Consider the following 27312-nt stretch of genomic DNA (forward strand, 5'->3'; position numbering starts at 1 on the left):
GGCTCACTGCCTTGAAGATCCGATACACTGACCGTTGCCTTCTTTTCCCCTTCAATGCTGTCAGCCAGGAACCCTCACTTCAACTGTGCATCCCTTAGCTATGGGAGGGGGGCTCCTGGAGCCCAATTTCGGTCCTGATGATGGGCCAGAACCGTGTCACAAAACGCACTGGTTGAACCTCCTCTATGCCTTCCAGAGGACAGGCAGTCTGGTTCACTGGAGGCCCGAGGGTCAGGGAATGACCACCAGTCAACTAGGTCCTGATTCCTCAAAGGTGTCCAGTATTTTCAAAACGCAGATTGAGCCTGGGTGGTCAAATTACTACTTTCACCACAAAAAGCAAACTCTTGGGCATACGCTGTTCCAAGTGAAAAGCACATTTTGCGTTTTTGCAGAGGGGAGGTGCAGGGCGGGGTGCCCCACGCCGCCGACCCCCGGCCCAGCTCTCCAGCTGCCAGGGAGCTGGAACTGCGGCTGACCCGGGAATGACTGCAGACGCCAGAAGGAGCAGAGGGCTGGGCGGCACACAGGCTGTGGTAGGAGGCGGGACCATGCATCTCGTTGAAAGGCTCCCGGCGCCTGCCTGATTGGCGAAGCTCGCTTGCCATCGGGGTGGGCGGAGCCAGTTGTGCGCCGGGCCTCAGGCCCGCCCAGCGGCCGCCAGAAGTGCGTCAGACCCATCGTTGTCTGCAGCGGCTGGGTTCGTGGTCGGGGTGCTGCGTGGAGTGAAGTTGCTGGGCTGCTGCTCTTCTTGCCCCTCCCTGGCTCAGGGCCGCTGGTCGACCCGCACCCTCCGCGCTCCCCTTGGCCTCGATGTTGTCACCTTACAGGCGGCTCTTTGCAGAAGCACGACCTCCTCGGCCCGCTCCTCTTGGTTATCCCGCGCCCCCCGTCGTCTATCGGCCTCCCGCTCTGCAGCGGTCTCCAGGGTTCTCGGACGGTCGGAGCTATGGCGTCCCGACATGCGGCGGGCCGCTGTGCGCCTACTCCTCATCAGGACCCGGCCCTTGGCGGGCGACGACCCCAATCCCAGGTGGAAATTCCACTTTGGCTTCTGACCTCTCCTCGCCTGATGTTCCTGACGTCGTTCTGGACTTCTTTGATTGGTGAGCGGGGTCGCCAGGCTGCCATGAGCTGGGCGGGCAGAGGGTGAGTGGGCGACCCCTTAGAAGGAGACGGCTGGAGCAGACGTGGGTCTGGGCTTTTGAACCGCTGCCCACGCGCGCTGCCTGCTGGCCAGTCCGTAGAGGAGTTGGTGGTGGGGCTGGGCACGTGCAGCTGCGATGGAGCCCCCTTGTTTCAGCCCCTGTGTTGCTGTGGTACCTAATAGCGCTGAAATGGCGGGGGTCGGGGAGCTACCGCCCCAGGGTCCACCCCTCCATCTCCAGGGACTGAGTTCTCCTCAGCCAGGTATACTGGCCCCTGTGTGTGTGTGCGCGGGGGGAGGGGGTGATGGTGCGGTGAGGGCTAAAGTTAGTATTCCGTGCTGAGTTGAAGGCTGGTAAAACTGGGAGGGCCTCGAACGGCCTAATCCCAGATTCCGCTCCCCACTCTGCTCCGCCAGATAGGGTCCTCTAGCAACGACCCTTCTTATTAAATGCACCGGATGCATTCCTGCTTCTTACCCCTGAATAGACCAGGGTTCAAACCCGTGTCCCCTCCATTGGCAGGCGGATTCTTTTTTTTTTGTTTTCGCTTCGCGGGCCTCTCACTGTTGTGGCCTCTCCCGTTGCGGAGCACAGGCTCCGGACGTGCAGGCTCAGCGGCCATGGCTCACGGACCCAGCCGCTCTGCGGCATGTGGGATCTCCCCGGACTTGGGCACAAAGCTGTGTCCCCTGCATCGGCAGGCGGACTCTCAACCACTGCGCCACCAGGGAAGCCCAGGACATTCTTGTAGGTCGCCATTGCCACAGTGCTGCCACAACATACTCATTACATTTTTATGCAAACAATCACACATTCACTTACCCATATTGTCACAAACAGGAATTAACTCACGTAGGCACGTCAAAACAAACATGCTCACACCTCCCAAGAAGCTCACAAGTTATCTCAAACTCAGAAAAAAGTACACTCACACACATACTTCCACACATTCTCTTATACGTGTATACTTACATTCACATATCACACAAAAACACACGTACACAATCATCACATAGGAATATGCTGACATGCACTCAGATGCTCACCAATTCACTCATACAGATGAGTACACACAAAATATTCACTTAAACATACAGACTCCTTCACAATAAGGCACTCTCAGCCGTGGAAAGGCTTGCATATACCCAGTAACGTACACTCACCTAGTAACAAGACGCTTTCACACATGAACTCCTAAGAACATGCTGATGAATTCCCTCATACATAAACACTCTCAGATGCACACATACACACACTGACACATTCACTGCACATAAACCTACCCAAGCAGAACTGACACATTCACTGCACATAAACCTACTCAAGCAGTCATTCAACCACATGAGCATGCTGACAGTTTCATGCACATAGAGACCTATATTCATTTCCCAACACACGCATTCACTTTTCATGCACCTGAACATGCTCACGATCAGGACCCTACATATACACTTGCACATAAACATGATCACATTCGTCACGAAGCCCCAGCATTCACTCACATAAACTCACAAACATACTCCCATGCTCACATTCCACTCATACAGTGTACTCACACTTTAACAAGCTCACATAAATAAACACAATAAACCCTCACACCTACATGAATATGCTATCATTCATGAACATGCTCACACATTCACATGCACACACAAATGCTTTTTCAATAAATTCAAACATTTCAAATATAATCACACTTGAAGACGTGTAAAAGTTCATATACTCAGGCTCTCAATGTGCATGCTCACCTATAGACACACAATTGCGTTAACACACGTAGTGTTGACTCATCCAAATGTACATACTGACTAAAAACTCAATACTACTCATTCACATTCACACCATATGCTCGCACGTTTACTCAGGTATGCTCACAACTTCACTCATTTCCACGAGCGTGGTCAGACATTGACTCCCTCACTTGAACATGCTCACAATTTCACTGATGTACATACTCAGAGCTGCTCATACAAACACACTGATACATTCACTCCATAAAAATGAGCTGACACCTTCACTCAGTCGCATACCATGATTACCGTTTCTCTCACAGGGATACCCAAAAATATACTCTCCAGTGCTCCCATTTAGCTACCCACATTAACATGCTCACCATCAGGAACATGCTCACGTATGCCCTTGCACACAAATATGCTCGTGCTCACCACAAAGCTCACGCATTCATTAATCCATACACTCACATGAACTCAAGTCATGCGCTCACATTTCACCCACACAGTATACATGCATGAATATGAGCATAAAATACATTCATACAGGCCCGTGAACATGCTTTCATCCAAGCATACACTCACAAGGTAATGCATACACATGAACACCAAGAAACCTTTACTTGACCACTCAAATATTCTTCCGTGAGCATACTCCAAGACACGTACAAATTCACATAATCACTTTCAAAAATGTGCATCCTCACATATACGCACAGGATCACACACTGACTGACCAACATTAAGATGAGTATAGTTCACTTCTTGCAGTGAACATCCTGACGAGTTCCTCACATATGTAAACATGCATACATTTGCACTCACACACACACTTCCCTTCACTCACACAATCATGCCGACAACTCAGTGAGTCACAGCAGTATTACCACACATTCACACAGATGAATATGATGAAAAATTCATTCATACGCCATACATATTAGGTTTAGAGTTCCACAATCACACGTTCACTTTCAATTTTATGCAAATTCTCATTGTCTCAAACGGAAACATGCTTATACATTCACTTGCACAGAAATCTTGTTACAGTCACCAAGAATCTCACAAATTCTTACAACACATAAAACACTTTCCCTTACAGCACACTTTCACACATGACCTTACTCAGATGTACTCCCACATAAACAAGATAAAAAAGAAACCCACCATATAGTCACTACACAGAAACATGCTAATGTGTCTGTACATGCTCACCATCCATACATACAATGAGTGCAATGAAACATCACTTGAAAAATGCTTGCTCACAATGAAGGGGCATGAGCAGGCTCACACATACACTTACACAGAGACATACATATATACACACACTCACACATTCATCACTCAGCAAAAAGTTTAAGCATTCAAGCATCGAAATATGCCCACAAAGTCACTCATATTTAAAGACGTGCATTCACACACGCGGACTGACACATTCAGTCACACAACGTGGTGACATTCACTCAGCCACATGACCATGCCCACATTCATTCACACACAGGCTCCCACTGAGACATTCACTTACACATGCAGATTAACATTGAGAAGATCAGGATCATGCTTGTAAGAACCCTCACACAAAAACATGCTCACATCCACTATGAAACATAACAGTTTAAAACACACATATGTCAAATTTCAAATGCCATCCTAACACACTGTCACATGTATAAGTTTACACATTCATTCTCACGAGTGTACATGCTTACATATGTTCACACGCTCAAACATTCCCTCAGTCCTGTTAACATGCTGATAGTTCACTCACTCAAATGCACATACAAACTGGCTCACACACATACCCATACTAACATATGCACACTCAGATCCTCAAACATTCCCACAAAGTAGCTCGTACCACACTCGCATAAGCATAATCACATACTCACTTATACACACGAAAGGGATTACAAATTCCCTCACATTCTAGACACATTCATTGCATGTATATGCACACACTCACACATTCACTTTTCCACGCAAATTATCATTGTCACAAACACAGCATGCTTACAGACTCACTTGCTCAAGAACATACACTAAGAATCTCACCCATTCGCTCAGTTACATAAAATCACATTCACTCACACATGCTCTCAGAGTAGGTTATTCAAATATAGTTGTACGTTATCAAGATCACATGAAAACCACCTGCTCATACCCGCTAATATGCCAATAGGATTGCACATGCTAACAAATGGACGCGTAGAGATGGGAACACAAATATTCACTTTGTAAACACAAATTTACACTTAAGAACGCAATCACCCATGAGCCGGCTCACACTTAAACCGTCATAGAAGACATGCTTGCGTACATAAACATGCTCACACAGTCACTCACAAAACATACTCAAATACTCATTCAAATATGCCCACAAAGTTGCTCACATTCAAAGACATAGCAACATTCATGCATACCGACACATTCACTCCTTCGCACAAACCTACTCAAACGGTCACTCAATCACACGAGCGTACCCACAAATTCATTCACACGGGGACTCAAAGATATATACTAAGATGCTCCCACTAACACATTCACTTACACATGCACATTAATATTGTGAAAATCAGGAACATGCTCCCATGGACACTTACACATAAGTGTGCTCACTTCTAGGTGAAGGTCCAGTAGTCACTCACAGAAGAAAATACACTCACATGCACTTACACTCATGTTTGTATTTCACTCGCAGAAATACACTGAACGATTCAAGTCACGGTAATAAACTATACATATTCACTAACTCAGAGAAACATGATAACAGCTGTACACATGGTCACAAATTTAAACATACAGTTGAACACACAAACATGTCAGCATACACAGATGTACAGGTTCACATATTCACTCTAAAGAAGATAAATGCTCGCATAGAAGCGCGTGGTTACACATTCACTCACATTACCACTTGCATTCACTATGCAAATGCATATAGTGACAACTTACCCACATCCATACACATGGTAACTAACGTACATTCACACCCAAATCTTCATACTTTCACACACTCACAAAAAGTATCCCACACCTCACTCACTTTCATGAGCTGAATTACGTATTCATTCACTCATGAAAGTGATTACAAATTAACTCACTTGCAGATATGCTCATTGCAGTTATAAACACCCATTCACACATGCACATTATTATTGTCACTAAGAGTAACAAGCTCATATATTCACTTGCACACAAATATGGTCACACCAAGCTCACAAATTCACTCAATTACACTACTTAAGAATAGTTGCATTCACTCACTCACATGCTCACAAATTACTTTATTCAAATATATTCACTCATTTATGAGATCACTTGAAAAACAAACTCACTGACTGAGAACTCAGCATTACACTAACCTGCATTCACATGCTTATAAATTTATTTATACAGATGAGCACACATACATGTTCACTGTAAGTGTGCAGATTTACAGCCAGGAAATTACTCTTGCCCCTAAACCGTCTCACACATAGCCTGTTGCACACAGATATCCTGCCTTACATAGAGGTACACATTCACTCAGAAAGCACACCAAATATTCACAAACTCAAACTCAAAAATAGACTCACATTCAAAAACACATGCATTTACACTCACACACTGACACATTCACTCTTTCACACAAACATGCTCCAACGTGCATTCAATCAAACGACCATGCTCACACATTCTCTCGAACTGGGATACGAATATATATAGTCAGATGCTCCCACTCACACCTTCACTTACACATGTCATTCACAGTCTTAACCTCCAAAATGTGCTCACATGGATGCACGAACACAAACATGCTCACATCCACCTTGGAGCTCGAACATTTGCTCACAGAAGAAAATACACTCACATGTCCTTCCATGTACACACCCATAATTTACACGAATGCTCACACTACCTTAACTAGCTGAAAACAGTGAATCTGATACTTATTCCCTAACGTGCTAACATCCATACACATGGTCACAAATTAAAAGATGCACTTGAACACGCACAAACATGTACATCAACACAAATATTGTCTCAGATTTACATGTTCATATATTCAGTGTTGTGAGTGGACCAGCTCAGATATACGCATACTTTCAAACATTCATTCACTAATATTAACATGCTTAAAATTCACTACTCAGACACGTGAAGTGACAAATTTACTTACACATATACACATATACACATATATACCCCTTCAGACACTCAGGCATTCATATACCTACCCAAAATTTCCCACATCACCCTTGTGAGCAAATGCACACATTCACTTATACACACAAGAGTGATTGCAAATTCGCACACATTCCAGACATGCTCATTGTGTGTATATGCACAGTCCTACACATTCATTTACTCATGCAAATTTTTGGTCATAAATATTAACATAGTCACAAATATAATTGCACACAAACATGCTCACACTGACTTAGAAGCTCACAAATTCACTCATTTCTATAAAAACCCTTACATTGACTCACACATATGGGCATGAATGACCTCATTCGAATATACAGCTGACCCTTGAACAACAAGAGTGTCACCTGTGTGGGTCCACTTATATGCGGATTTTTTTCAATAAATATACGGCTAGCCCTCTGTATCAATGGGTTCTGCTTTCACAGATTTAACCAGCTGCATATCACGTGCTATGTTTATGATCCACAGTCGGTTGAGTCCGCGAATGCAGACTACGGGGATAGAGAGGGCTGACTATGGGACTTGGACACTCTCAGATTTTGGTATCCTTGGTGGGTGCTGGAATGAGTCCCCCGTGAATAGTCTGCAACTACTGTAGTCACATATTAACAAGGTCACAAGAAAACATACTTGCTCATCCACTATACGTGAATATGCTAACATGATTCGCAGGCTTACAAGTTCATTTATACAGATGAGCATACAAAAGTGTTCACTTTAAGCGTGCCAACGTAGATGCAAGAGATCACTCTCACCCACGAACAGGCTCACCTACACACTGTCACAGACAGATGGGCTCACATACATACACTCACACATTCACTCACTGACAAAACACTTAAACACTCAGACATTCTCAAACTTGCCCACCAATTCACTCCCACTCACAGACACACATACATTTACACGTACATACTGACATTCACTCCTTCACACGAACGTGCTCAAACACTCAATCACATGACCATGCCAAGAGATTCATTCACACAGGGACACAAATGCATACATTCAGGAGCTCCCACTCACACATTCACGTACACATGCACATTTTCACTCTTAGAATCAGGAACATGTTCACATAGGTATTCACATACAAACACGCTCACATCCTCCATGAAGCGCAGAATATCCACTCAGAGAAGCAAATACACTCACATGCACTTCCACTCATGTTTATACAGGTTTCACTTACACAAATATACTCACCTGTGAACTAGCTCACCACAGTGAACCTGATACACGTTCACTTACTCATACAAACATGCTAACCCCCATGCACATGGCTGCAAATTCAAGGGTACGCTTGAACATACATTTACAGCAGTCCTCAGAGACTGAAATACTAGCACACTTTGAGATTACAAGGCCGCATATTTACTCTCACAAATGCACAAGCTCACGTACATGCTCACTTGTTCACTCACATTATCATGCTTACAGATAACTCACTCAAACACATATACTGGCAAATGTACTCACACATACTAACATACATTCACACTTGGTGGCTCACCGTTCACACACACACAGTAGCCCCACCTCATTCAGATTATCATCATCAATCATGCACTGAAAACATAAACATGGTTACAAGTTCACTCACACTCCAGGTACACTCATTTCATTTACACATGCACACACCCATTCCCTTACCCATATAAAATATCCTTGTCACCAACAGTAACATGCTTACATATTGAGTTGCACAGGAACATGCTCACAATCAGCAAGAAGCTCATGATTTCATTCCTTCACTTAAAAAACCATTACATGCATTCCCATATACATGCTCCCTTTTTCAAATATATTCACACATAAACAAGAACACACAAAAAACACATTTACCCCCAACTACTCAGAATTATGCTAATCTGCCTTCACGGGCTTACAAATTCATTCGTACAAGTGAACACACTTAAATATTAATTTTGAACACAAATTTGCACCTACGAAAACACTCTCACCCATGAACATGTTCACACTTATGTCACACAGAGATATGCTTACATACAGTCACATGTTTGCACACTCCCTAAACACACTCACATTTGCCTACAAATTGAAGTTTAAAACACGTACGTTCACATGCATCCACTTACACTTTCACGGCTTCACATAAACATGCTGATATATTCAGTTAATTTCATGACCATACTCATAAGTTTACTCACATGGGGACCCGAATATAAACACTCAGATGCTTCCCAATGCTGTTACTCACACTTTCACTTGCACATGCACATTCTTGAAATCAGGAACATGCTTACGTATAGATGTACACACAGATATGCTCACATCCACCGTATAGCTCCAACATAAGCTCACAGAAGAAACTCGCTCATATGGACTCACATTCTCACATTCTCTCACATGAATATGCAGACACATTACCTAGCTCAGCAATGATCCGGACACATTCTCTCACTCACAGGAACATAGTAACATCAATATTGTCAATAAAAAAGTATGCCATATGGAGTTTAAGGCATGGAAGGCTTTTTTCAGGACCATTGTAATAGGGGCCAGGGACTATTGCCATAGGGAAAATAAACTCAACTCCACATACAAGACAGACAGATGACAGTTTATGGCCAACAGGGAGGGTGAGGGAGTTAGTGAATGGCAGATTACTGAGAGGAACTTAGGTATTGTGTTGGTTAATTTTAGGTGTCTATTTGATTTGAGTAAAAGATGCCCAGATTGTTGGTGAAACATTTCTTGGTGTGTCTGTGAGCAAGATTCCGGAAGAGATTAGCATGTGAACTGGCAGACTTAGTCAAGAAAATTGCCTTCATCAATGCAAGTGGGCATTATCACAATCTCTTGAGGGCCTGAATAGAACAAAAAGGCAGTGGAAGGATGAGTTTTCTCTTTGCTTGAGCTGGGACATCCATATTATTCTGCTCTTAGACATCACTACTCCTAGTCTGGGACCTTTGGACTTGGACCAGGATTTGCAGCATCAGTCCCCTGATTTTTGGGCCTTCAATCTTGATCTGGGACTTTCCTGTTTGTCAGGCCTTCAGACTTAGAGTGGTTTATACCACTGGCGTTCTTGGTTTCCCAGCTTACAGACAGCAGATTGTAGGACTTCTCAGCCTCCATAATCTCATGAGCCAATTACTATAATAAATCTCCTCATCTATATCTATATCTATATCAACATCTATATCTCTATATAACAGAGAAATAGCATTAATATAAAGATATATCTATAAATATACAGATATTAGATATCTGACATAGCTATCTAGATATATATACCTACCATTGATATTGATCTGTAGATATAGATAGATAAGCTATCTATATGCCTATCTGTTTCTTACTGGTCCTGTTTCTATGGAGAACCCTGACTAACACAAGGATGAAGGGAGGCTGGGGGGTGGAACTTGATTAGACCTCAAGAGGAGGGATGAAGAGCTTAGATACCAAGGAGGGGGGATTCTTGCTAAACTGGCCTAGGAGGATTTTTGCTAAAACTGGGCTTGGCAGGCCAAAGATAGGATCAAGCTTGAGGCCTAGTGAAGAAGAGGACTCAGAATGGCCTCAAGTTTGGTTAAGAAGGGAGTTACTGTGAGTTCCCCTTCTTGTGCAAGGCAAGAAGAGGCATTCTTTTTTCCTGTGAACAATATAAGTCCATTTCTCATTCAGTCACCTTTTGTTCATTAAGGAACAACTGAGCCATCTGCTGATGTTTGGTAGTAGAGGATATTTGCTGGATCATGCCAGCAATGAGGCATTTAATGAGGAGGGTTTCTAAGAAAAGGAAAAGAAAGATTAATGTTTGTAGTGGACTATTTGAAGCCAGCTTCTGAGTCCAGAAGGACAGCCCATTGAAGATGCTGGGCTTGAAGCATGTTTAGATGGTGGAGTGAGGATGGCAGTGGCAATCTGATGGATTTCCTAGTTTACAGTGGATGTTTTCTGATGGCCTAGACATCAGTTAGGTTTGGGTAAGATCATCCACAGTCATGATTATTTCGTGGAGCAGAGCATGGAAGATAAAGTGAATTTCCCGAGTGGCCCACACGGCAGCAGTTCCAGGCACGAGGATCATACATGATCTGCTGCAGGGAAGAGTCCTTTGAAGTTTACATCAAGTTGTCCAACTTCAGCTCACAGGGCTTCTTTAGATCCTGTGAAACAAAGCCCGTTAGAAGAAAACCTAAGGATCCAGTAAGAATCTGGGTGGTCAGCTTTGAGTTCTCTGCGATGTCAAATCAGGAGGGTTGGAGAAAAATTGGAAACATTAGTTTGAAGAGTTGTAGCCAGATGTTGAAGGAAATTGGAAGAATTGAGAATTTGGTAAGGACTGACAAAATGTGTGAGATAGCAGGAGCTAGTCCAATTCACATGTAGGTAACACAACCACGTAGTTTACAAAGAAGTGCAAATTAGCTGAAAGATAATGAACGGGACCAGAATCTCATCCCTCACAAGGGTGTGTTTTGTATTGAAATATAAAATTTCACTCAACCGTCACTTCCTTTTTTTTTTTTTTTTTTTTTTTTTTTTTGCGGTACGTGGGCCTCTCCCTGTTGTGGCCTCTGCCGTTGCGGAGCACAGGCTCCGGGCCGCTCCGCGGCATGTGGGTTCCTCCTGGACCGGGGCACGAACCCATGTCCCCTGCATCGGCAGGCAGACTCTCAATCACTGCACCACCAGGGAAGCCCCGTCACCTCCCTTTTGATCAAAGATAATCAAAGTAAGATTATTCTTGCTTATAGAGTGTCTGGTCTTACTAGATTTGGCTTGCTTATTTGCACAATTGCAGCAAGAATGATAATTGACCACATAGGCCATTTTTAGTTTACTCTGCTGGAACTTTTCAGAAGGAGTCTCACTCCGATTGGACTTTTAAAAGCCTCTCAAAGCTAGGAATCCAAGCCCAAATCTCACCACCACAATTCCCCTGCGGTACCTATAGATCTGGGTAAATTAATCTCTTCTTGAAGGCCCCCAAAATATCCTAAGTTTCCTAGGCCTGCCAGGAGGTGACCTCTCCCACTCACCTATAAGGCTGAGAAAGCTGTAAACCAGGTTCCAGGCCCATTTTCCCAAGAAGACTTCGTAAGCATTGGCTCCATAAAGTCACCTTTAGTTCCTTAAAACTATCTGGTCATATCTGATTATATATATTGTTCTCAACTATGATAGTCTGGGACTTCCCTGGTGGTCCAGTGGCTAAGACTCTGTGCTCTGAATGCAGGGGGCCCGGGTTTGATCCCTGGTCAGGGAACTAGATCCCACATGCCACAACTACGAGTTTGCATGCCACAACTAAGGATCCCACATGCCGCGACTAAAAGACCCCACATGCCACAGCTGAAGTTCCCGCATGCCGCAACGAAGATCCCTCGTGCCGCAACTAAGACCTGGTGCAGCCAAGTCAATCAATCCATCACTATTTTTAAAAACACTGTATTCTTTCAAAACATGATAGTCCACTCAGAGCTTTGGTCATATAGTCAAATCAATTATGTTCTGTTCCCAGGAGGAAGGATTCTTAGTGAACCTAAGCAGTTCATTGTATTACTGTGAAAATAAGAATACTTAGTAAGAATATTCAAATTCTAGAGTGATCAGGCAGGCAAAAAAAGATAAATACTTCATTTCTGCTTACAGAAGTATGATCTACTAAACTGTTATGAATTGTAGATAGCTGAAGTTAGAAAAGTAGGCAGTTCTTTATATCCAGAAACAGAACATTAAAGCATCAGCAGTAGTGCAAGCAAAAGCCATAATCGTCCTTGACCAATTCATTCAGCCCTATGTAATTCTTGTTGTGCTTGATCTTGGGTTAGCCATCTCATGAACTTATCAGCTTCTCCAGGAGAATTCTGGAAATCCTGACTCAGGCCGGTGGTACGGTCTCAAAGTTATTTAAGCAATGCCATTAGGAGTTCTGTGCCTCAAGAGTACCTGGCATAGTCCTTTCTGTGGGACTCCAAGATAGTGCCATTTTGTTGACGATAATTACTGTGGCCTGTAGCTGATTGCAAGAGCTTTCAGGGAGGCATCAAACTAAAACAAGTGTGGATGACAAAAGAGTGAAAATGGCCATGGTAAAAGACGTGATGAAAGTTCATTATAAAAATGATGCAATTGCCAAGGACATTTGGTTGTTTCTGTGGCATACAACATTTTAAGACACTAACTGGCATGACAGCTGATAACATTATGCTGATGTTGTCTAATTCTAAGGCAAAGCAGCACCAAGGTACGTCATGGACAGCAAGGGCACTGACATTTATAGGAATTAATACAACTTCTGAAGTATTTGTATTAATAACGTTTTACACATAGAAATATAAACTAGAGAAGGTGAAGCATCTCTTCATATTTGGCAGTGCTTCCTGTGCAACTCAACTTATCAAATAAACCTACTTATTGTAACATCTCTCATTTACAAGGTGAAAGAACAAACTCTGGATTTTCCGCAGGCCCTCTGGGAAATATCAGTGTCAGTATGAGATCAAGCAGATTTCATTTAGGATTTGAATTTGGAAAGACCAAATATCACTAGTTGTTAGAAATGGCAAAAGATTTGTACACTTGGCTAAATAGAATCATGGGTCACTAAGAAACTATTTGGCCACCTATTTAACCAGAGTACTAACATAAGATTTCAAAAGTAAATATTGGAAGTAATGTGATTAAAAAGAGCCTTCTCTCTTTTAGAGGTAAGAAGACTCATTTATCTTACAAATAAAGGACATGATAAATCAACAAGAAGCACAGGAAATTATTCTGATAAGACACAGAATCTCTGCTTTCTATGGAGATTACTTAGAAGGTAAGGAAAAACCTATTATCATCTCTTATTAAGAGCAAACCTAAGAGGGTTTTGTCTTAGCAACTTTCAAATATACAATATAGTAGTATTAACTGTAGTCATCACGCTGTACATTACATCCCCATGACATTTATTTTATAACTAAGAGTTTGTACGTTTTTTATGGCCTCATAGCTGCGTTTCATTTTTTAATATATTTTTATTGAAGTGCAGTTGATTTACAATGTTACGTTAGTTTCTGGTGTACAGCAAAGGGATTCAGTTATATATATAAATATATATATACATATATACATATATATATACACAAAGACACACATTCTTTTGCATATTCTTTTCCATTATGGTTAACAACAGGATATTGAATATAGCTTCCTGTGCTATGCAGTAGGACCTTGTTGTTTACATATTTTATGTATAGTAGTTTATATCTGCAAATCCCAAACTCCTAATTTATCCCTTCCCCACCCCCTTTCCCCTTTGGTAACCATAAGTTTGTTTTCTATGTCTGTGAGTCTGTTTCTGTTTTGTAAATATCAATAAGTTCATTTGTATCATTTTGTACTAGATTCCACATGTAAGTGATATCATATGATACTTGTCTTTCTCTGTGTGACATACTTCACTTAGTATAATAATCTCTAGGTCCAACGATGTTGCTGCAAATGGCATTATTTCATTATTCTTTATGGCTGAGTGGTATTCCATTGTATATATGTACCACGTTTTCTCTATCCATTCACCTGTCGATAGACATTTAGGTTTCTTCCGTGTCTTGGCTGTCGTAAATAGTGCTGCTGTGAACATTGCAGTGCATTTATCTTTTTGAATTAGAGTTTTCTCTGGATATATGCCCAGGAGTGGAATTGCTGGATCATATGGCAACTCTAGGTTTAGGTTTCGAAGGAACCTCCGCACTGTTTTCCATAGTGGCTGCACCAATTTAATTTCCCACCAACAGTGTAGAAGGGTTCCTTTTGCTCCACACTTTCTCCAGCATTTAGTGTTCGTAAACGTTTTTTTAAAATTTTATTTTCTTTTCTTTCTTTATTTGGCTGTGCTGGTTCTTAGTTGGGGCACGTGGGATCTTTGTTGCCCCGTGCAGGATCTTCATTGCACGTGGGATCTTTTAGTTGTTGCATGCAGGATCTTTAGTCGTGGCATGTGGGATCTTTGGTTGTGACATGTGGGATCTTTCAGTTGTGGCATGTGGGCTCTTACTTGTGGCATGCGGGGTCCTTTAGTTGTGGCATGTGGGATCTAGTTCCTCGATGAGGGTTTGAACCTGGGCTCCCTGCATTGGGAGTGTGGAGTCTAAACCATTGGACCACCAAGGGAAGTCCCTGTTTGTAAACTTTTTGATGATGGCCATTCTGACCGGTGTGAGGTGATACCTCATTATAGTTTTGATTTGCATTTCTCTAATAATTAGTGATGTTGAGCATTGAAGAAGATGTCTTCTAATCCTAGTTTTTTTGAGAGCTTTTATCATGGAAGTTTCTTGAATTATGCTAAAGGCTTTATAAATGTCTCTTAAGATGATCATGAGGATTTTTCTGGTATTCTGTTAGATGTATTACACTTTGATTACTTTTTTTAATATAAATTTATTTATTTTTATTTTTCTCTGCGTTGGGTCTTCATTGCTGTGCGTGGGCTTTCGCTAGTTGCGCTGAGCGGGGGCTATTCTTCATTGCAGTACGCGGGCTTCTCCTTGCAGTGGCTTCTCTTGTTGCGGAGCACAGGCTCTAGGCGTGCCAGCTTCAGTAGTTGTGGCACGTTGGCTCAGTATTTGTGGCTCAAGGACTCTAGAGCGCAGGCTCAGTAGTTGTGACACACGGGCTTAGTTGCTCCGGGGCATGTGGGATCTTCCCGGACCAGGGCTCGGACCCGTGTACCCTGCATTGGCGGGTGGATTGTTAACCGCTTCTCCGGCAGGGAAGTCCCTACACTGTGATTTCTTTTCTTTCTTTCTTTCTTTCTTTCTTTCTTTTTTGCTGCTGTTGCGTCTTCGTTGCTGCATGCGGGCTTTCTCTAGTTGCAGTGACTGCAGGCTACTCTTCGTTGCGGTGTGCGGTCTTCTCATTGCGGTGGCCTCTCTTGTTGCGAAGCATGGGCTCTAGGCACGCAGGCTTCAGTAGTTGTGGCACTTGGGCTCTAGAGCGCAGGCTCAGTATTTGTGGCGCATGGGCTTAGTTGCTCCGTGGCATGTGGGATCTTCCCAGACCAGGGCTCGAACCTGTGTCCCCTTCATTTTTGGGTGGATTCTTAACCACTGCTCCACCAGGGAAGTCCCTACACTGTGATTTCTTAATGTTAAATCAACATTATATTCCTGGGATACAAATCCAAATCAACATTATATTCCTGGGATAAAAATCCTTTGGTCAGGGCATACAGTCTTTGTGTATGTTCTTGGACTGCTACATGCATTATACCCAAGGAGTCTAGGTCGTTTACAGGGAGAGTCCAAAACGGGTTCCAAACAGGCAAGTACAAACAGGCAAGAAACTCATACAATATGGAAGATTCTCTTCTATCATTATACACAATCATGCATGAAGTGAATCTTTTTTTAGAATGAGAAAAAGTTCATAATGAAAGAAGATAACAACTACCATGAACAAAAATTACAAAATATCACACACACACAAACACACACACACACACAAACACACAATGCCACATATGGCATGATTCCATTTCTATGAAATGTCCAGATCAGGCAAATCCATAGTGGCAGAAAGGAGATTAGTGGTTGCCAGTGTTTGAGGATAGGAGGGAATGGGGTATGACCGCTTCCTGGGTATAGGGTTTGTTTTTGAGTTGATGAAGATGCTCTGAAACTAGATAGGGGTGATGGTTGCACAGCATCGTGAATGTACTAAAAGAACTGATTTGTACATTTTATTTTTAAAACTTTTTATTTGATTTGTCCATTTTAAAGTGACTGAAATCATTAATTTTATGTTATTTTATTTTCACTTTAGTTTAAAAATAATAAAGGAAGAAATGTGCAACCCCGTCTTAACAGAGAAGAGGCTTCTTGTAAAAAAAAAAAAAAAAAAAAGCCTGAGTTGGGACGTTAAGGATGATTAGGGCTTAGAAAGTCAGTTTTGGCCAAAGCTATGCATAAGGTCTAGTTAGAGGAATGAAGATGGGCAAAGATCCATTAGAAGAAAGAGAACATAGCATATTTGAAGGATTAAAAGATGATCTGTGCAGCTACAGCAGTGAGCATGGAATGTGTTCATTTTGTGATGTATCCAGACATTAATTTGCACTTACTCTGTGCCAAGCTCGACATCAAGTAGGCCCTTGTAAAGTATTAGCTCATTAAATCTGTACAGCAATCCGATGAGGTTGGGACTATTTTTCACCTCATTTACTGATGGAGAAATTGAGAATTATTATAGAAGACAGGATTTGAGATATTAACTCCTGAGCCCAAGATCTCACAGCCTGTAAGTGAACTGGAACTTTTATCCAGGCAGTCTGGTTTGAGAGCTCACACCCTTTAACTGCCACAGCTGCCCAAAGACACCAGGTCCTGCCTCTGCAGGGCAGCTCATCTCATGAGTTTAAAGACACAGGGGATTGGAAAGTGTTTCTGTGTAGAGTTTATGTTTACAGTTTGCCTAAAGTTCAACCGAAACAAGCTTTACCCATACACTCACACACACCCACTCAACCCTCCAGATACGTTCCTGAGTCATACAACGTTTTTGCTTCTACATAGTGTTTGCACAGATTTTACCTTTAGACCTCCCAATTCTTCCCAAATCTTAAGGGTATTTTGAAATCCTTCAGGTAGAAACACTGCCTCACCTGAGAGTGGTGTTCCATCAGGGGCGCAGGCAGAGGTGTTGAGTATATCTGAGGCTAGGATATTAAACCAACATATGGGGAAGGAAGCTTTTTTCCTAATCTCTGAGTTTCCTAGGTGGCCATGGGAGAAAGAAGAGAAGTCATTATGTACATGAAATTTTCTACATCAAAATTAATGATATATGTAAATTTCATTAAAATCTGTCAGTGGTTCCCTATTTACTATCTAAACATGAGTACACTTCCTAACAAAGGTCTTAAATTTTGTTTTTGTGTTTTTGGAAGTGGGTGTGACTGATGTTATAGTTACTTCTGTGTTTATTTTGTGTCAGAAGGCACACTGTTTGCATTCTTTGTCAGGATATATAAGAGGAAGTAGATGCGAGGTAAGTAAAATTTGTTTAATATCTGAGCTCAAAATTCTATAACCTGTTCTAAGTTTCTGGGTCTCTGTCAACCCTATTTTGCCTTTCCAGCTGGCTCACTATTAAGCTGTGCCTGTAGAGATTTCCTGAGAGAGACAAGACGTCTGAAGGAAGGAGAATCTACCATGTCTTGTCTCTGTTCCTGTTCCTCTCTGTATCACCCCCAAAGACAAGAATAGTCTTGCAAATGAACTTTTATTACTTTATTTATTTTGTTTTTATTTATTTATTGTTTTTGGCTGTGTCAGGTCTTCGTTGCTGCGCATGGGCTTTCTCTAGGTGCGGCGAGCGGGGACTACTCTTCGTTGTGGTGCGCGGGCTTCTCATTACGGTGGCTTCTCTTGTGCAGCACGGCCTCTAGACTTGCGGGCGTCAGTAGTTGTAGCACGCGGGCTCAGAAGTTGCAGCTCACAGGCTCTAGAGCACAGGCTCAGTAGTCGTGGCTCACAGGCTAAGTTGCTCCGCAGCGTGTGGGATCTTCGCGGACCAGGGCTTGAACCCATGTTCACTGCGTTGGCAGGTGGATTCTTAATCACTGTGCCACGGGGAAGCCCTCTGATGAATTTTTAAGAAGAATTCTTTGATATGTCTTTTATATAATTGTGATATGTTCTTTATCCTTTCATCGGCCCAGAACACTTAGCTTGTCTCCATTCCTTGGCTCTTGTGAATAATGCTGCAATGAGCATAAGGGAGCAGAGCAGAAATCACCTCCTTTGGATCTGTTTTCAGGAGTGGGATTGCTGGCTGATCTGACAGTTCTACTTTCAGTCTTTTGAGGAACCTCCATGCAGTTGTCCACAGTGGCTGCACCATTTTACTTTCCCACCAACAGGGCACGAGGGTTCCCTTTTTACCACACTCTTGCCAACACATGCTGTCTCTTGTCCTTTTGATAATAGCCATCCTAATAGGTGTGATGTCTTAATTGCAGCTTTGATTTGCATTTCCCTGATGGTTAGTGATGCTGAACACCTCTTCATATACCTATTTGCCAGTTGTATGTCTTCTTTGGGAAAATGTTTATTCGAACCGTGTGCCCTTTTATTAATTATTGGTTGATGTTTTTTTTTTTGCTGTTGAGTTGATTGAATTCCTTTTATATTTTGCATATTATCCCCTCAACAGATAACATGATTTGCAAATATTTTCTTCTGCTTCATAGGTCAGTTGCCTTTTCATTTTGTTGATTGTTTCCTTTGCTGTGCAGAAACTTTTGAGTTTGATGTAGTCCACTTGTTTATTTTTGATTTTGTTGCCTTTGTTTTGGTGTCATTTCAAAAAAATATCATTGCCATAACCTATGTCAAGGAGCTTACCCCTGTGTCTTCCTCTAGGAGTTTCACAGATTCAGGCCTTACGTTTAAGTCTTTAATCCATTTTGAGTTCATTTTGGGGTATGGTGTAAGATAAGGCTCCAGTATAGTATCTTTGCACGTGGATATGCAGTGTTCCCAGCAGCATTTATTGAAGAGACTATCCTGTCCTCATTGTGTGTTCTTGGAGTTCTTGTCAAATAGTTGAACATATACGTGTGGGTTTATTTCTGGGCTCTATATTTTGATCCATTGGTCTATATATATATATATCTGTTCTTATGCCACTACCATACTGTTTTCATTACTATACCTTTGTCATATAATGAAATCAGGAACCATGATGCCTCCAGGTTTGTTATTTGTGGGGTGGTTCATCAAAGGGTACAAATGATCAGTTATAAGATGAATACATTCTAGGGATCTAATGCACAGCATGCAGATTTAATTTAAGATATTGTATGGTATGCTGGAGACTTGCTGAGAGAGTAGATCTTAGTTTTATCCCACGCACCACCCCAAAAAACCTTCAGCTATGTGAGGTTATAGATGCATAAATTAGTTTGACTGTGGTAATCATTTAACAATGTGTACGTACACCAAGCATCACATTGTTCCCCTTCAATACACAAATTTTATGTGTAAATTATACTTCCATATAGTTGGAGGGGATGGGAGGAATGTGTATCCTGTTCACATGGAAAAAATTAATTACTATAAACTGTCAGAGGTGAAGCACAGTATTTGGGTTACTAGAAAAATAGACTTTTAGTCAGCTGTCTTCAATAAACTCAATGAGCAAAAGGAAACAGTGATCAAAGAACTAGGAAACAATGAGAAAGATGTATCCCAAAGAGATAGAAATTATAAATAGGGACAAAGTAAAAGATCTTCAGCTGAAAAGCACAGTAAGTGAAATGAAAAATTAATAAAAGATGTCCAACAGCAAATTTGAACAGGAGAAAAAGAATCAGCAAAGTTTAAAAGGTTAGTTGAAATATCCAGTCTCTGGAAAGGAAAAGAGGAGCAGAAAAAGCAAAGAATGAAGAATAATGAGCAAATCCTATGAGACTTATATGCATCAGCAAGCTTATCAATGTACACATAATGACAGTGGCAGAGGCAGAGGAGAGAGAGAAAGGGGCAGGAAATCTTTAAAGAAATGATGCCTGAAAACCTCCAAACTCGGAGGAAAGACATGAATCTACACACCCAGTAAGTTCTACAAACTCCAAGCAGGATAAAATCAGAGATCCCCACCTAGGCACATCATGATCAAATTATCAAAAGTCAAAGACAAAGAGTGAACCTTGAAAACAGCAATAGAAACAACTCCTCATATACAAGTAATCGTCGGTAAGATTTGTGCGCATTCCTCTACAGAAACCACAGAGGACAGGTGGCATTGGAATGGCATATTAAAAGCGTAGAACAAATGAACAAAAATACCCTTTCCACCAAGAATTCTATATGTGGGGGAAATGAAGGGGAGTTAAAGACATTCCAAGACAAACAATAACTGAGAGAGTACATAGCTAGTAAGCTTGCCCTATAGAAAGTACTGAAAGGAGTCCTTCAGGCTGAATTGAAAGAATGCTGGGCACGTATTTGAAGCAATATGAAGAAATAAACCACAAAGGCCAAGGTAACTACACAGGTAAACGCAGAAGCCAGTATTGCTGCACTTTTGGCTTATATCTCCTTTTTGTTTTCATATATGATTTAAAATACAAATGTATAAAGCTTTAACTATAAATCTCTGTTAATGGGCACCAAATATACAAACATGCCGTGTGTCACCATAATTAAATAAAGAAATGTGGCAGAGCTAGGGAAAAGCAGAGGTTTTGAATACTATGGCAACTATCTCCGTATTAATACAAACTTGATTATTATAAAGCTAAGATACTAATTGTAACTCCCAGTGTAACCACCGACACTGCCCCCACAAAAAGCTCCAGCACTAAAAAAAAACTAAAACAGTACAGCAAAAGGAGTGATAAAGGATCACTTTGTACACTATAAAAAGTAATTAATAACAGAAAGTAGAGTAATTGAGGAGTGAAGGAACAAAAAAGACTGACATGTGGAAAATAAATAGGAAAATGTCAGGAAAACTCTTTCCTTGTCAGTAATCAATACAATAACCATAGATAAAACTGTTCAACGAAAACACAGCACCAGTGAGTGAACTTCAGGCAGTCACCTTAGCGCTGGATGCTCTGGCCAACAGTTAGCACCATCTGCACATTTTCATAGACAATCAGGCCGTTGTCATCGGTCTGGCTGTCTGGTCCGGCCCGTGGTGGCAGCGACGTTTCCTTGTGTAAAACTGTCCCCTTTGGGGTAAAGAGCCTTTGGAATCTCTTGGCCCACAGACTCCCAAATTATAAATCCAGGTCACACGTGTCTCTACATATACTAAAACCACTACGCAGGGCTTCGCCAAGACCCTCCTTATGGGCTTTGGAGTTCCGGGCCTTATTGATGGTGATCGAAGCATGCATTTTACTTCACAGGATACACCACGCTGGGCTCTTGAACAGCCTTCAGTGGACCTTATGCCTCCCTACCTGGCCTTAGGCTGCAGGACTCAAGAGTTCCAGAGTGGCTTACTTCCACAAGTTCAGATTCCATTACACGAAAATGGCACGTTTCTGTCGCTTGCAACACGCCAGAGGTGAATTATAGTATAGGGTCTGACTGCATCCTTTGATGTTTGACTGCTGAGGGCTTTTAAACGTCAACCCTCCCTCTTCCCCACTGCCCCACCCTCCACTCTCTCCTTTGGCACGGTTGTCGGGTGGAGGGCAGGAGGAGTGGGCATCAAACGACACTAGCTACTGCCAGCACAAGGGAACTGTCATGCTGGCCCCATCCACTAATCACAGTAGAACTCCCAAAGCAATTTCTTCCATTCCTGACTCTCTGAAGTCTATTTTGGAGCAGCTTGAAAAGCATGCCCTGCTCTCCCCCCAGAAGCCTCCTCACGTAAGGAATACACTTTGCATCGCGTCTCCGTAGAGAGAGAGAGAGAGAGAGAGAGAGAGAGAGAGAGAGAGAGAGTGTGTGTGTGTGTGTGTGTGTGTGTGTGTGTGTGTGTGTGTGTGTGTGGTGTCTCCAGTCTTGATTGACCGTTTAACCCAACTTGGGATAGGAGGACTCCATAGTGACTCAGGGTGGCAACAACAGCTCTTCTCCTCAGCCTTCCCAGGAGCGCACTGCAGAATGTGTGCTTCCCATCTGTGAAGCGTTAGGATGTGTCAAATTAGATGTCCTGGATCCCAAGGCAGTGTGCTTACTGGAAGTAAGGGACATAGCTTATGTTCTCCTGAACGTGAAGTTACAGCTGACACCCAGTCTAGCTTCTATGCCCATCAACAGTAGTAACTGGGATTAGCATAAAATAGTTGTTGATTTCTTCCTCGTTTTCAGCATTCGTTACCCTTGACCACTCGGCTAAGTGGGGCTGAGTACAACAAAAAGTCTGGGACTGTTGACCGAGAAATGACTCTAGGAAGCCTGTGCTGTTAAGGTCTGCCATGCTGTATTAGACTGCTCAGGCTGCCCTAATAAAATGCCATAGGCTGGGCGGCTTAAACAAGAGAGTTACTTATTTCCTACAGTTCTGGAGGCTAGGAAGCCCAAAGTCAGGGTGTCAGGACGGTGGAGTTCTTGGTGAGGGCCCTCGTTTTGGCTTGAAGATAGCCACCTTCTTCCTGTGGCTTCACGTTGGGATGGTGGGAGGAGAGTACCATCTATGGTCTCTTCCTATAAGGGCAATAACCCCAGCCTCCTGACCTTACCAAAACTGAATGACCTACCAAAGACCCAGTCTCCAAATACCATCTCCTGGGGGTGGGGTGGGGCTGGGGACGGGCTTCTCGTATGAATTTGGGAGGCAAGGGGTGTACACAATCCAGTGCAGAGCAGGTGCTCAGACCAGTCTTTAAAAGAAATCTCTCTCTCTCTCTCTCTCTCTCTCTCTCACTCTCTATCTCTGTCTCTCTTCCCTCTCTCTCTCTGTCTTCATTTCTTGGAGGCTGCAACGGAATTGGGGAGCCCTGATGAAACACTCTCCAGCTCCTGTCTTTACTGCTTCTTCCACTCTCCATTCTCACTGCATCCATATCGACTCTGTATGTCCTTTTCTAAGGAGCCTTAACAGCATTTAAAACCTCCAAATTTGCTTGCTGTCTCTTGTGGGAGGTTTTAAGCGTTGCTGAGATTTGATCTATACAACTTCTCTCTCTCTCTCGGTTTTGAACTAAGTGTCTGTATCAGCGTGAGCTGCCCCAGGGTGGCAATTGGGGAACACATGCAGGTTCCCATACCCCAGGGCACCGCCTTTAGGGGTATTGTAGTTTTGCTCTTGCAGTTGTGGAATGAAAAGAAGGGATTCCTGTGCGATCACAGAGGCTGAGGGTGAGCTGGCCCTTTAAGGCCTCCAGGGAAAGTGAAGACCTTGATCACTCATTGGACGGTGGTGCTGTCAATCCTTGGCTGCTGGCAAATGAGCTTAGAGTCGGCGCTGGAGGAAGTGGCCCTTCGGTGGCCCTTCGTTGACCCTTGTAAGGTCCGCCTCCCGTCACCAGCCAATCAAGCTCTTTCCCGCCTTGTGCGCAGCAGCCGCGGCCCAGTCTCGGTGGGGCGCTCCGCGGGCAGGCCGTCTGCACTTCCCGTAGCGGGGCTCACAGAGGAAACTTCTCCGACTCTTGTCCCCTGGGCAGCCGGCTTCTCTGCAGCCCCCACCGCGTCCCGGTGGCCCAGCTGCCAACAGCGTCCCCTCCCTCAGCGACACTCAGCGCAGCGGCCGCCATCTTCCCCACGGTCGTCACTGCAGCCCGATCCGTGTCTGGCGTGTCCCTCCAGCCATGTCTGCCACCGAGGAGCGTGGGCCGATCCCAGGTGGCCAGGATAGAGCTGGTGGCAGGGCGGGTGGTGACCCCAGTCCCGTCGGGGTCCGTGCCTCCCCTTCTGGAGGGATGGATGGAGTCGAGGGGGCCGCGGCCCTTCTGGCTTCCCTGGGGCTCTCCAGAGCCCTTCACGGGGAGGATGGTGGGCAGGAGGCCCCCCAGGCCGCAGTGGCAGAAGACTGGGATGCAGAGATGGTGGAGGAGGAGGTGGAAGAGTTTGAATTAGACACTGAGGACCGGGAGGAGGCTGAGTACCAGTCAGAAGAGGGGGAGGAAACTGAAGAAGAGGTCGAGGAGGAGGAAGAGACAGAAGAGGAGGACGAGCATGGGCAGGGAGGCGCGGGAGTGGTCGCAGGCCGCGGGGCGCCCGCGGTGCAGTTTCATTCCCTGCTCCGGGATGTGGCCCATTGTCTTCTGCACCACAGCCACTACAAGGACCGTGTCCTGGTCGGGCCCCACGCCAGCCGCGTGATGGTCAGGCGCCGCTCCCAACGGCCCTCGGACCCTGCAGAGGCTGCCACGCTTCCTCACGGGCAGGAAGACCTGGGAGAGGCAGGTGAGGTCTGGGGGGGTCGAGTACCAGGCCGAGGGCCCCCCGCCCTGGGAGCCGCGGGAGCCTGCGGAGGGGGTGGCATCCCAGAAGGCAGAGGAACCGGTGGTGGGGGCACGGGAGGCTGAGTTCTGGGTGGGCGAGGTCCTGGCTGATGCCTCCGAGTCCTGGGTGGCTGGGACTTGTGGACCCGTCGAAGGGGCCGAGGCTGGCGAGGCGCGGCCCAGTCCCCTGTCCCTTGCAGCCCCTGCTGCGGCATCGGCCTCAAAGGCGGGGTGCACTCAGCGCTGGCCTCTGGCGGTTAAGCAGCGGGTCAAAGCTCTCAAAAACCTTCAGGCACGATATGCACAAATAGAAGCCCAATTCAATAAAGACCTTTAGGATCTTGAGAAAAAGTATGCCGCCTTCTACCAACCTAGGGGCAAACAAATGGCATACCTCACTTTTGGCTGACGGGCTTCTAAAAATGTAAAGATTCTCAGTACGATGACCTGAGAAAATGATGAAATGGCACAGGGGCACATTTCAGTGGCTGAGGAATCAATGAGATTTGCGGTAGAATTTGTCTTGAAAGCGGGTGAACATTTTCCAGTGAGGTTCTGGCAGAAACATACAAAAATCCGCTCAGAATCAAATGATTTTGATGCCTTCTCCAAAGGGCCAGAAATAATCAGCAGCACAGTGTGTGAGATCTACTGGAAACAGGGGGATAATGTTGTGAAAACTGTCAAGCAGCAAAAGTGTGAGGGCCAAGGAAGTGCTGTATCAACCAGTAGGAACATGACCAGCTAGTCTTCTTATTAATTTATTTATTTTCTGACATATTTCTCTTCTCCAGATCCTCCTGAGAGCAGAGAACTAGATTCTGCTGCTGATTTTAAATCGGGAAATGTTTCCCACCACCTTGGGATGCCAAAGTCCGTATCACTCGACACTAAAGAAGAGAGTGAATATCATTATGAAAATGCTGAGGAAGAGAAAGAGGATGGAGATGAAAAAGCAGAAGAAGGACCGAAGCTGGATATGGTCTCAGCAGAGGGCAGCTCTGGAGAACACAAGGTATTATTGTATAGTGCAACCGGTCCTGACATATACCTGTTACTGACAGCTTTATGTTTTGTTTTGTTTACATCCTTAATCTATTTTTGTTTATCTTTTTAACATCTTTATGGGAGTATAATTGCTTTACAGGGGTGTGTTAGTTTCTGCTTTATAACAAAGTGAATGACCTATAGTATACCTATATCCCCATTTCTCTTCCCACTTGCGTCTCCCTGCCACCCTCCCTATCCCACCCGTCTAGGTGGTCACAGAGCTCCGAGCTGATCTCCCTGTGCTATGCAGCTGCCTCCCTTTAGCCATCTATCATGTTTTTAATTGTTTTTGTAAAATAATAAGAAAAAATTGTTGAAATTTAGTTTTGGAAAAACAGTTTAATGATAATAATGTACTTGTATTCTAGATGGTATAGAAGGAAGTGTGTTCTGAAATGTATTTCATTTACAGCCACAAGTCCTTTGTCCTGTAGCTTTAAGTCTACTGCAGATGGGAAATTTATCAGACCTGGAAATAGAGACCTATATTTTTTTAGAGGTCTAAAATATAGAGACCTATATTTTTAGAGACTGGTCACCAGGAGAAGCAGCTAAAGCGACTAAGCTGTCTCTTGGAATAGCAATGCCTTTGAGAAGGTGACTCCTTACAAAGTAGTAAAAAGTTAAGGATTTCAAATAAGACTGCATTTCATGAGTAATTCACAAATATTAGTTCAATTTAGATGTTTTATTCAAAAGGAAAGAAAATTAGCCATAATATTATTATTGGCTATCACTGAGTTGGTAATTCAATCCTAGTTTCTCTTTCCGCTACCCATTCATCTTTTCCTTTCTCTCTCTCATCTCTCTCTCTCTCTCAGTATCACACTCTTTCTTTCTCCCTTTCTTAATTTTCACACCTGTGGCTGTTTGATAAAAGCCACATTCTCATTTTATAGATATGGAAACTGAAGGTCAGGGCTTATAATGGATTTATGATCCCTGTAAGGAGCATAGGCTCTTAAGGTGGAAAGACATTTAAATAACAGAGTGGCCTTTCAAGAAAAGAAACTAACATATATAGTGGTTGGCAAGACAGAGATGTGGTTGGTGTGATGAAATGATGTGCACCCTGACAACCAAGGGTCTGTGTTACAAGAAGAAAACATTTTGTTTTCTCCTTGGAGAGCCAAGAGATGTACATAGTATTGACTCATATTTAGAGAGTCCCTGGTGCATGTTGTTGGAGTACAATTGTTAATTGACTCTTATCCCATCCTACAGTTGGAAGACATTAAAAGAAGTGGACAGCGAAAGAAGAGAAGGATTTGTCCTTCACGGAGATTCTAGTTTTCATTAGCCCACAACACAG

The 27312-nt window shown here is 43.5% G+C and overlaps 1 protein-coding gene across 1 annotated transcript; it reads left to right on the forward strand.

Annotated features, from left to right (window-relative positions):
• Nucleotides 1-710: 710 nt before the first annotated feature.
• On the forward strand, nucleotides 711-27312 carry LOC308608416 (uncharacterized protein). The gene is made up of 4 exons (XM_081221449.1): nucleotides 711-1106; nucleotides 24782-24912; nucleotides 25745-25965; nucleotides 27225-27312. The coding sequence occupies exons 1-4, from the start codon at nucleotides 814-816 to the stop codon at nucleotides 27288-27290; spliced, it is 711 nt and encodes a 236-aa protein (XP_081077575.1). The 5' UTR covers nucleotides 711-813; the 3' UTR covers nucleotides 27291-27312.

This window comes from Mesoplodon bidens (assembly GCF_964165515.1).
Source record: "Mesoplodon bidens genome assembly, chromosome: X".
NCBI lineage: Eukaryota > Metazoa > Chordata > Mammalia > Artiodactyla > Ziphiidae > Mesoplodon > Mesoplodon bidens.

What these genes read in the sequence shown, in the direction of transcription:
- LOC308608416 (XM_081221449.1), top strand. Translation starts at nt 814, where the DNA reads ATGTTGTCACCTTACAGGCGGCTCTTTGCAGAAGCACGACCTCCTCGG. An exon ending in GGAAGACCTGGGAGAGGCAG is followed by an intron (nt 24,913 to 25,744) that starts GTGAGGTCTGGG and finishes TCTCTTCTCCAG; the next exon opens with ATCCTCCTGAGAGCAGAGAA. An exon ending in GCAGCTCTGGAGAACACAAG is followed by an intron (nt 25,966 to 27,224) that starts GTATTATTGTAT and finishes CCCATCCTACAG; the next exon opens with TTGGAAGACATTAAAAGAAG.